The 12314-nt window shown below is 36.0% G+C and overlaps 1 protein-coding gene across 7 annotated transcripts in view; it reads right to left on the reverse strand.

Annotated features, from left to right (window-relative positions):
- The window catches only part of LOC110114869 (dnaJ homolog subfamily C member 17-like), a 14375-nt gene extending 6187 nt beyond the window's left edge, over positions 1-8188 (reverse strand). For 5 of the 7 annotated variants that reach the window (XR_003700680.1, XR_003700678.1, XR_003700679.1 and 2 more), the window contains exons 1-5: positions 8066-8188; positions 7282-7747; positions 5677-5898; positions 5357-5548; positions 4708-4772 (exon numbers count right to left, since the gene is read on the reverse strand). Coding sequence is in view for 2 of the 7 variants with exons in the window: in XM_028694778.1 (XP_028550611.1) it covers positions 4746-4772; positions 5357-5548; positions 5677-5898; positions 7282-7725 (885 nt within the window). In the remaining 5 variants the exon portion in view is untranslated. Of the gene's footprint in view, positions 1-4382; positions 4773-5356; positions 5549-5676; positions 5899-7281; positions 7748-8065 lie in introns of those variants that run through there. The other 2 variants (XR_003700682.1, XM_028694777.1) reach the window with 2 other exon arrangements.
- Between the last annotated feature and the right edge of the window lie 4126 nt (positions 8189-12314).

Raw genomic sequence — 12314 nt, forward strand, 5'->3', positions numbered from 1 at the left:
ATGTTCAAATCAATGTGCAAGTTTTATCCAAGTCTTCCATAGTCTTGTTCGGTTCAAGTTCTTTGCACCAAGTTCATTTTCATTTGAGTTCCAAGCTCAGGTTAAATTTCATTTTGCAAGTTCAAGAATCCACTTGATGTATAAATCAAGTTTAAATTTAAGTTCAAGTACATGTAGTTCATTTGATTTGAGTTCTGAGCGTAGTTCCAAGTCCTTGGTTGTTCAAATGTGTCCAAATATTTGTTCTCTTTGAGTTAAAACAGGTTTGAGTTCGGTCGTACATTCACCCGAAATTTCGGCAGCCTCCCGGCGTCTCCCCTGTTTAGGTGAAAATCTGAGAGACTGGGCCATCCCACCATGTTACTCGAGCGTGTATGGTAGGTGTTGGGGAACACCGGGCCGTACATTTTTTTCCATCCCACCACGCTACTCGAGCGTGTATGAGGTCTTCAACAGTATCCGTAGGCGAGCACAGGTAGATCTCCCTACCACGCTACAAGAGCGTGTATAGGGCATTCCCACTTCGTTGTATGCGTCGCACCGGGCTCCCTCCTACCGTGCTACGAGAGCGCGTATAGGTGGTTCGCCGGCCCGCAGCAAACACCGAAATGGGAATATGAGTTTTAGGTAATTACCCGCCTCATTGTAGGCGTCGCACTAGGTTTCCTCTACCGTGCTACGAGAGCGCGTATAGGTGATTCCCCGGTCTGCTACGAACAACGAGAATGGGAAATCTGAATTTTGGATATTATACCTTTGGGGTCGACGGCGAAGTGGCAAAAGAAATGTACAAAATGCATAAATACTTTCTCTTTTCTTTTCTCCTTCTGGTTAAATCTCTTTTCTTTTCTTTCTCTTCCTTTTTCTTTTGTTTTCTTCTTTTTCTTTCTCTTTTTTTTTTTAAATCTCTTTTCTCTTCCACATCTTTTCTTTTTTCTCTCTCTCTTTTTTATGCATATATATGTGCTTATATATATATATGGAAATATGATTGCCAATGAATACAATAGTCAACAATGTCAGCTAATATACTAATTAGTAATGATGACTAGTGCAGGAAATAAAAAGAAATAAAGTATATAAGATTAAAATAAAACAAACTAAATTAAATAAGAACAATGACAAAAGAAAAGGGGCTGTCTTGAATGTTAACAAAAAAAAAAGGTTGTAATTGGGCTGATTTGGATTGTTTTGAGGTAGGAGTTATGATGTGGAGTTGGGCATCTTGAGTGGATCTGTGAGTACAAGGAGCTTATTTTGAGGGGTCAAATGATTGTTGAGTGCTGTTGGGCTCAGTTTGCACTGGATTTGGGTGTAAAAACTGCTGTTTGGAGATAGTTTTGGGCTGATTTGGTGAGGTAAAGGGTTTAAGATTGTAGTGGGCTGGTCTAAAGTGATTTTGGACTGTTTTGAGAATGCAATGGGGGCTCTTTATGGGCTGAAATGATGAAGTGGGCTGTTGGGATGAGTGGGTTGCATGTAATAGGCTATGGGATGAAGCTTTGCACGTGAAGAAAGAAGAGGTTTCTTGCACATGTTGTTGGAGGTGGTGAGCTATGGGTTTTACCTTTAAACACCTACAGGTTTCCCCCAAAATTTGCTTCGTGTGTGAGGTAAGGGAAGCTTGAGGCTTGCAGCTGTGGTGTTGTGGAGTAGTTTTGCTGAAGAAGAAAGGGGAGAATGGGATGGAAGGTGGAGGTGCTGCTGGCAGTGGGGAGCTTTACGTGGAGAGCTGCAGGAACCAAGCCAATGGGAGTGGGGGCTTGTGTGTGTATATATAGAGATGAGAGGGATCAGTTAGGAGCACATGATAAGCCCTTATTTATTTATTTTTATTTCCACTTGCCTAACAAAAACAGGTGGCTGCTGTAGGTATGGAGCAGAGCTTTGACAGGGCAGCTGCAGTTTTGATGGATTTGACAGAGATTTTTGGCAGGATGTGGGCTGCTGGTACAGCAGGATTTGAGCAGGATAAGGGCAGATTTTGGGGGCTGGTACAGCAGGATTTGAGCAGGATAAGGGCAGATTTTGGGGGCTGGTACAACATGATTTGAGCAGGATACTAGAAAGTTTTGGGTGATGTGGCAGCTGCTACCTTTTGAGAGATTTAATAAAGATTTAGGTGACATGGAAGCCACTTGCATTGGATTTGACATGTATGTAAAGGTCAACACCAATTAGAATTTATAGTTGGCATTCTCATGGGTAAGTTGGGAATCATAAAAGCTCCGGGCAATTATAATGGGCTCACAAGACGCTACCGAGTCTATTATGGATGTATTGCCAACTCTAGATAACAAAGCTGAATAAGAGCTTTATTCACTTGAATGTATTATGGGTTTATCATATTTCAAATAAAGAGGCTTTAAATTTTTAGATATTTGACTTAGTATAAAATAAAGGCAAATATTATTTTGCAGAATTTGGAATGCCCCTCTAAACAATTTTTTATGTAATCTCTAACTTCAAATCAAGCGAATTCATAATACATCATTCTCACCGCATGCAGTTGACTCCCAACTTCACGTGATGACCTCATTCTCGGTGGCCCATAATCCTCCAATACCTCAATCTCCTTCTCATGATCGTCCAATGTTGACTCCATCCCCACCACCAATCTCATTCCTTTAACCAACTAGCTTCGATATCTCATTCTTACGACAATTTGGGGCCCTCAAATGTCCCTGCATCAGCACAAACACCACCCACCTCACCCCTACATCTGCCATCCTTGTTATAGTCACCATTCTTGCTCGTGCACTAAAAAATTAATATAAAAAATATCTTATACACAAATATAAACATATTTAAATTATTATCGAGTTAGTTTGGCCAGTGAATTGCTAGAGCATGAGGTTGAGCAGTAAGGTTGCAATTCATAATACACAAAAAATTTATACACAAATGTATTATTGATGTAGCATGAGATTGAGCAGTGAATTGCTAGAGCAACCTATTAGGTATAAGCATGATTTACATTGCTAGTGAGATTGCAATTAGGGGGCATTTAGCCTACCTCTCCTAACTATATATTATCGAGTTAGTTTGGCTGGGTCATTGGTGAGTTTGCTAGGGGGATTAATTTTATATGTGGGGCTCAGGAAGGTAGGACTGGGATAGGCTATCGCTTGAATAGGATTTGGTGTAGCAAAAGGAAATATGGAATCATTTTTATTATGGTGTTTTAGGTTATCAACATTTTGGGAAGATTGAGGGATTGTTGTATTTGCACTTATTTGCATAGTGGAGCGTTGATGAATTTGTGAGGAAATTCAACTGCGTCAACAGTTGATGTCAGGAAACAAGGGATTTGATTGAGGTGTTGGTTTAGCATCATCCAAAAGGGATGGTTGTGAACCATTTGATTTAGGGGCATTTGACATAGTCAACCATGTAATCCTCATTGCAAGGGGGACTTAAACTTCTTCTTTCTTCCACATATCATTGAAAACATTCTCTTGGGGCGCAAATGTCACCTAATATAGCATAAGATCCTAATGATGAAACCGTAGAAATATTATCTCTTCTGTCATTTATCTACAGATGGTTTCCACCTGTTATTTTCATGGAACATCAAAGGACTGATTGTCAACAAAACTTTTCATGGAGAATTTCTAGAGTGCAGGTAATCTACTCTTATAGAACAAAACTTCTCACACGCAAAAAGTTCGCCCCAGTCAAAACTAAAACTTATTTGGCATCCACTTTTCATATTTTGAAAGCACAATAAAATAGAGATGCCTCCTAAACTGTGAAGATTTTGTTTATGTGGCATGCCATGTCTATGGGTATTGACTATCGCTGAATTTACAGGTGAAAGGAGCATCAATCTTAAATATAATGTGTTATTTTCTACAATCACTAAAAAATAAGGGAAAAAGCAATAACAACTTGTAAGGAACTGACAGGCAGGAATTTTCTAATCAATCCGATAAAAGGGAACATCAAAGTATTCCCTACGTTGTTTAATTTTAATGAGATAACAAGATAAAGTTCAAAAAACATAAAACTAAATACAACATTGGCAACAATGAAAAAGGTAAAAATTGAGTATATTACATAGGGCAGTTGAGGAACAATTTCATCCAAGCTCACTAAAACTTTTCTACTCCCATAAGAGTCAATTAAACATGAGAACTATTTGAGTGGCAAGCAACTCTATCAGGCACCAAAAAGAAAGCTATCATGGATAAAATGAGGCTATAATGCAGATGAACTTGTATATATTGGATTTAGATATACTGATATACGGCTATGAAAGATCATAAACATCACATCATTATCATCTTAAAGAATCAACAACATGAAAAATAAACTATTACTTAAAATTTCAACAGATAAGAGTGGAGTGGTAAAATTTGTAATGAAATATAACCATCTGGTTCAGCACAGACAACTCAATTTTGCATGCTTAATTTGGTTATCCGGTCTTTAAGCAGAAAATATGATGAACCTTTACAAAGCATGTTATGTTATTGAGCCACAGAGCTCAGGCAATTCTTGACAGGCACATCAGACATGAATACATTCACATAAGCCTTGCCAGGCAATGGTGAATCATGATACAATATCCTAAGAACATAAAAACTATTCAATAAAAATGTTACGAAGATCAGAGTAAAGATCTCTCGTGAATCAATAGATGGATACATAATAACCAAAAAGTATGTAAATGCTTCCCCTGAAGATATGAAGTGCTTTATGTACCAGTATTTTCCCATTGTGGTAAATAATTCGCTTGTACATCACACGCATTTGTTCTTTTCATAAGCCTGCAACCATAGAAGAACCATTCATTTAAAAAACTGCAGAGGCCACGAAGAGAAAAATGACAAATTTAATTAACAGGGAATCAAAAGCTCAAACCATCAAACAACAATAGTTGGCATATACAAACAATAAATATTTAGGTCCAAGTCTACATATATTCACTAAGTGTTTTATGTGTTAACAAGGGTTTGTTTGGCGTGCCACAGCATAAATGAGATGCCTGCATAAGATAATAGTAATTAGAAAAAATAATGAAGTGGAAAGACATTAGCCTACTTCCACAGTTCCACTAAGCTAACAGAGAAAAACATGTTCTAGCACCAGAACCTCAAGTCAGAACAATAAAGTGGAAAGACATGCTCGCATAATTAGAAAAAATAATAATAAATAAGGCATCAACTTTTACAAAATAAAGTATTATCATGAATTTTGGCCTACATTCATTTAAATGAGTTTGTAATGAAGGAAAGATAACTAAAAGGAGTGATGAGAAATCTTATGACGACTTGCGAGTGCAATATATAGCATGACATGAACGCAATAATATGCATTAAAGTAGATCAATCCTGAGAAAATGAATATCTACCTCCTGAAGTTTCTTCATTACAAACTCCTCATAGTTTTGAAAGCCAGCTCCGACAACATTATTAAATTCAGGGCCCATGCTCTCGTTCTGATTTGTAGATGAAGAACTTGAAAAGCTAGGTGCAATGGGCTCCAGTGGAAGAACAAGCAACGGATTTGTTGTGCCACCACTCATACTTTGTATAGCTCTCACCTGATGAACGAGAAAAAATAAGCTTCAATCTTAACCATCAAATTGCATATTAGAATGTAAAGATGCAGATGACAAGTTTCTTTCATTGATCAGCTTATATATATAATACAAAATAAAAAAGAGCTTACCGTAGCACCTTTGGAAGCCATTACAATAATAGCTGAAGCCTTCTTCTTTACACTATTTGTTCGGATCACAACATCTTCAACTATGCCAAACCTCTCAAAGATTTCTCGTAGCTTGGCAGCACTATAATCACCAGCACTTGTCTCCCAAATGACCTTCAGCATCCTCCCTTTATCCAAACTTGAATCTTTCTTCCCTCCCTCTACATTCTCTTTCCTGTTCTGCTGCCAATAAACCAATTGAATAAATAAGAGTGATCCATTTTAGCAACGGCCAAATTTAAAAAAACAACAAATTATTTGTTAAAATTAGTTAAAGGAACATAATATATATATAAAAAAAGCAAAATAATCAAATGATTTGGCGCATTTTAAATACCCCATATCATTTGGTGCATTAAGTTTAAAATAATAAAATAATAGGAATAGGTAGAGAGAGAGATATATAAGGGGGAGAGGAGGATGGGAAGAGTAAGAGAGAGATGACGGAGAAATTGTTATATATATATATAAGGATGAGATAAAAATACTATATATATATATAATATAATAATATATAATAATTTTATTTAAATATTATTGATATAATTTATTAAGTATTTAAAGAAAAATTTTAATTAAAATAAACATTATACATAAATTTATTTTAATTTAAATTTTTAGGCCATTTAATATAGATGCAATAAGATTTTTTTAAGGAGCACGTGTTCAATTTAAATTAGGAGTAGGAGTAGGATATTAAAAAAAATTTAAAAAAAAATCAAGCTAGCCAAACAGGATAGTGCATTCCATTGAATGCACCAAATTGTTTGGCGTTTTTAGAATAAACCAAAAGTTTGGCGCATTCAATGGAATGCGCAAAATTGTTTGGCGCATTCCACTGAATGTGCTCTTGAGTATGGTGCACTGTTATAGTTCTGCAAAATTCAGTTCAGCTGACTAGGAGGCATGTAGGGTGAATGCGCCAAATTGTATGACGCGTTATAAAGAATACATCAAATCATTTGATGCATTCTTTAGAATGCGCCAATTTGATTGGCTTGTCCACTCTGTTTTAAATTTTAAAACTCACATGCTCCTACGCTAAAGATGTATATTGTCCGTGCTCCTTAAAAAAAACCCTAATGTAATATAGGATATAAACTAATATTTTATTAAATTTTAATATATTTTCATCAAATTTATTAGAATGAAATTTAATTTTGAAATATTAAAATTAATTTTAAATATCATATTACATATCATTCTAATAAAATTTGCTGGAATATATTAAAATTAAATAAAATAATATTTTTATCCAATATTTCACTATATTAAATGGCCTAAAATTTTTAAATTAAAATAAATTTATGTATAATAGTTTATTTTAAAATTTTTGAAAATACTTAATTAATAATTAAATCAATAATATTTAAAATAATTTTAAATAAATATTATATAAAAAATATTTATATAATATTATATAAAAAATACTATGAAATAAAGTAGTTTTTTATGTAAATCCCCCAAATTAAAAAGGCATTTTTTTTAAAAAAGACGGTTAAAAATAAATTAAAAAGACATTCTTTTTCAAGTATATCTAAACACAGGAATGCGGGACAGTCTTACCGGCTCAAAGGCCTTCTTCATGCGCCTTGCTTTAAACTCCGCAATCTCCCTTTTCAGCTCATCCGCCTTCATCTTTTCCTTCCGCCGGACCTCCTCGGCAGGATCTACAGCTACAGTCCGCTCCCTCTGCTCAAGATCAGTGGCCATTTTCCGGCGCTTTGCATTCTGAAACGAATCGCGGAGGACACGTTCGCGCCGAGTTCGGAGCTTCGCATCAAAACATGAGCGCGTCGTCTCGTTGCTGAGAACCTCAAATGAAGTTGTCAGAAACTGGAAATCTGCGGTGGCTTTAGGATCATTGGGGCGCTTGTCCGGATGGCGGATACGAGATTGGTTGCGATATGCTTTCTTGATCTCTTCGAGAGATATTTTTGTTCCTTCCTCACTAGAAGGTAGCCCAAGAACGGCATAGTGGTCCACAAATGATCGATCATCTTCTGCCATTGGGAATAGTTGACGCTAAATCCTGCCAAACGCCAAAAAATACAAAGCTAAATCTGACATTAAATCTAATCTCTACTTCAAGGCTGTTTGGTATCGGATTTACAGCGGAATTTAAGTCGGATTTTCGCTAAGGGGCTGTTTGGTATCGGATTTATTCCCGGATTTAAGTTGGATTTACGCTAAATCCAACCAAACGGTTTTTGTGCGCTCGATAAATCCCGGGATTCCCTAAATCCCGGATTTAGAGATTTACGGCTTAAATCCCGGATTTACTAAATCCCTCTGTTCGGCGGATTTAACGGGATTTATCCTAAGAAGCGCGCGAAAGGGAGAAAGTTACCTTCACAGCCAGCGAGGTCCCGTTCTTGCTACCGATCAAAATGTCGAAATTTCCGATCCGACAGGTAGGGAAAGACGTCGAAGGAGCGAAGTTGAACAGCCACGTGAAGGAAGAGAAGCGACGTCAATGCATTTCTCACTCCTGCGAAGCAGACAGAAGCTAACAGCAACGACTTAAAAGAGAGATGAGGAAACCTAGAGCCTCTAAGTTATATTGATTAACTTAATTAATATATTTTAAAATATTATAATGTAAATAATTATTGTATAATTAGTGCATAAAATTTATTGTCTATTTAACTTATTTGTAAAATTGGTAATTAAATATAATCGATTAGCTTAATTAATATAACTTAATATGTATGTTTATTAAATATTTAATTAAAGTTTATATAATTAATTGAGTAATTTGTACTTAATATGCTATTAAATTTAGGGCAATTTTAAGGAGCGCTGTTTTAAATCTAAATTAGCTTAAGAGCTTTACTGACGATAAATTTAAAAGGAGCAAATAAGAACTTAATTATCGATTTTTCTACTGAAACCAGAACTTCATTGACTCGGTTTCTAATTTGCTGAAATTGAGAAGAACCTATATAAATCACGGTTTCTAAGAAATCCATTAATAATTCCGGTTTCAAGTCAGTATTCTCCTTAAGCTAATTTTATGATTTAAAACAATGCGCCCTTTTTTATAAATTTTCCCTTTAAATTTATAACACATTTCTTTTTATTTATTATTATTTATTTTTTATTTATAATTATATTTTCACATTAATCTACCTGTCATAATCCTGAAATTGTTACAGAACAGTTTCTAAGGATGTTAAACAAGATTTAAACATTTCATCCCAACAGTTTTAAGGATTTAACACATTTCAGTTTACTAAATCCGAATTACAGGATTTTACTAATCCCACTAGGTTAAATCCCTCTTGTTGCCAACAGCCCTAAAATCCAGTCCAAACGGTTTTTTTAGTCGCATAAATCTGTATGCCTTGCGCAAATTCGGATTACGGCGTAAATCCGCTATCCCAAATCCTGTCGTTCGGCGGATTAGAAATAGGATTGGGGCGAAGAAGCGCGAGAAGAAAGAAAATGGCTACCTTTGGCAACGAGCAAGAGCAAGCTTCCTAGTCGTGGTTACTTCCCAACCAAGCGAGAGATGGCAGGAGTTGCTGGTTTCACAGATCCGATATGTAAGGGAATGTTCGGTCGAGGACGAAGTCGAGCATCCAGAAAGGAGCCGAAGAAGTTGATTCGTGCAATCTATACACTGAGAAGCAACAAGCGAACATCCAACACGAAAGCGAGAAGTTGAGAGCAAACCCTAGACGTTCTAGCTATTTTAAAATTTACTTAATTATATAATTTTAAATATTAATAATTAGTAGCAATATTAATGCTTAATAACATTCTCATTTATTTTTTTAATATTTACTAGTATATTAAAGTATTAAAGTATATAATTAGCTTAATTAATATAATTTAACATAGTATTATTATATTAAATTAATAGGCATAATTAATTAATAATTATGAGTAATGAATTTTTAAAATTAATTAATGAGATAGTTATATATATATATTGATAATAAAACTGACAATAATTTAAGATTAATTATTAATAGGAATATTATTTAAATAATTAGTTATTAGTTGTACTAGTTATTGCCTCTGCATTATTAATATTTTTTGATTATTTTAGTTATATTTTTATTATTTAATATATAATTTAGCATATCACATATAATTATAATTATTAATTATTAATTTCAAGTGCACAAAATACATGAATAAAACTTCAATCATTTAATTTAAATTTAAAATATATTATTTTGGTTTAAATTTTTACAAAATAATTAAAAATAATTAATTCACATTTAGTAAGAAACTCTTTTTTATGAGATTTTTATTTAGAATTGTTTGATCAAACTTTTAAGAGGTTGTGGATAAACTATAATAATTAAATGTCATGATTTTTTAATTTGGATAATTAAAAGAACGAAATGAGCAAAAGCATCACCAGAAACATTTCAGCGTCAAAAAAGCATAACAATCACATTTTGGCGCCATGCTTGTTAATCCAGATTTCATCAGCTTCATACCTCTCGTCTCTCGCTCTCATTCTCGCAATGCTCTAAAAAGTCTTAGCAAGTATTCTTCGCATGCCAACGCCGAATTGCTTAAGCACAGAACAGCTGTGACAATGTGACACTCAACATTTGCAAGGGCATCTCCAACCGTGGAACTCCAATGCTTGTATGATGTCGCTAGCGAGGCTCCAGGCTGAACGATAAAATTTCGCTATTTGGTTGCAGTGAACAGTGTGCGCCCAATTAATTGACGTGCAACTGTTCGCCTACATTTTGGGATAATCCGAAACTTGTCCAGAGAAAACACGCGAAAGAAGAGAACGATGACGTTCAACCTTCGCAAAAGGGGGCAAAAATAGAGGTCATTGGAGATGAATGATGACATTTTTTAGATTCACACGGATTTTGCATGGAAATGATAGTTTCCGTTCGAAGATGCCCTAACTACCTTCCTGTCGCCTCTACTCATCACTGAGCATCGCAAAGCAATCCTTAAATGAACAATATAACTTTTCTTTATATCATTGCTCTAGCTTGGCTTATTGGTTGAGAGCTTTTAGGCTTTCAAATAAGAGGTCAGGGTTCGGCAATCTATGTGATGCAATTGTGTATGTTTTGACTTAATGGCCTAAATGTCCCAAAAAAAAAACTATCATACACCAATGATCAAACACCTCGCGTGCATTCATTGGGTTTTCCACAATACAAAGGATAAAAATGCCATTTTTTTTTGCAATTCTTGAAATAGGAACAAGCAATGACAGCCATACTCTCTGCCACCTTGCTGAAACATAGCATCCTAGCAATCTCGAAATGTATGGATTAAAGCTTCAAAGAACAAAAAAAATCATGAAGATGAAAATTTATTAGTCGAAGTCGAGGGTTTTCTCTTGCCCTACGTAGCCGCCTTCCTCACTGACTCTCTCTCGTTCTTTCTCGCTGCCGGCGTTGTCCGGAGGATTTTTTCCTCCTCTTCTTCATGGAACCCCTCTTCTCACTCTGAACTTCCTCTCTCTGTCCTGCTGCTGGTCAGGCTAGGGGCCTTTCACGTCCCCGTAAGGACTGGAGTCATGTATTCCCCTTCGAGGTCAGTTCTTCAATCTCTTGCTTTTTCTCAACCATCCTTTCAGAAGCCAGAGTTATTCATTTTCATGCGACAATTGAGCAATAGGAAGGGAAGACTGGGATTTATGTTGGTCGGCTATTCGACGGCGTGAGGCCGTTTTAAACGAAGCTTTAATCTGGGGCCATTTAAAACGTGGAGCTTAACAGGTCTTGTTCGCTTCTTTCGTTAAATGATGGCTTCTTCCTTTTCCGGTTTCTTGCCGGGATGATTTGAAATGGTCTGGTCAAGAGGCGTAGGTATCCTACTGGGAAACCTTTTGTATTTCCAGAAATGGCATCAAAGTTCATGCCGCTACAACGAGAGGAATCTAACTTTTGGTGCCCTATTTGGGTAAAAAATCACGATTTGCCCTAGATGTTGGAACTGGAAGGAATGTGCGCATTGCTGTAAAATGGGATCCTGGTAACTGCGGAATAAGCTTCACTAGCTAAGACAAGAACCCCTTACGTAGAATTTGTGTTCCTGGTTGATAATCAAGCACTTCCCCGGAGGTTATCCGCGTCTCTTTGGACGGTGTCGAGGTAGCCTTAAGTCAGTAGATTGAATGGCGTCCTTCTCACATGTGACACTGTAAGTTCTTTAAGTGCATTTTTTCATCATCATGTCCTTCTAAGCCTCACAAGATAACAATGATAAAGTCACGGATAAAGAAGGAATCGTGAAGGAGTTTTAGCAGACAGGCAGATAATATAAGAGCTAATCCAAACGCGCAAGATGACAGTCTAGGATATTGTTTGGTACTTCAGCTGTGGAAAAAATACACCACTACACCCCCAGTAAAAAACTTGGCTCTATCCCAATTGCTCTAGGCCAAACTCTTCACTAAACTCCCAACCTCACTTCCCCTACATCTAAATCTTCTTCACCAAAAACTGCTGCTATTATCGATGAATGTCACCGTTGAAAGTCCTCAACTTTCGAAGCATGCAATTGTCTCTGGCATCCTAATCTTAATTCTCCAAATGAGGCTAACTCTCCACTTCTACCTTACACAGATCTACATTATCTTCAATCCCTCCCTAAAGATA

Source organism: Dendrobium catenatum, unplaced genomic scaffold (genome assembly GCF_001605985.2).
Source record: "Dendrobium catenatum unplaced genomic scaffold, ASM160598v2 fragScaff_scaffold_551, whole genome shotgun sequence".
Lineage (NCBI taxonomy): Eukaryota > Viridiplantae > Streptophyta > Magnoliopsida > Asparagales > Orchidaceae > Dendrobium > Dendrobium catenatum.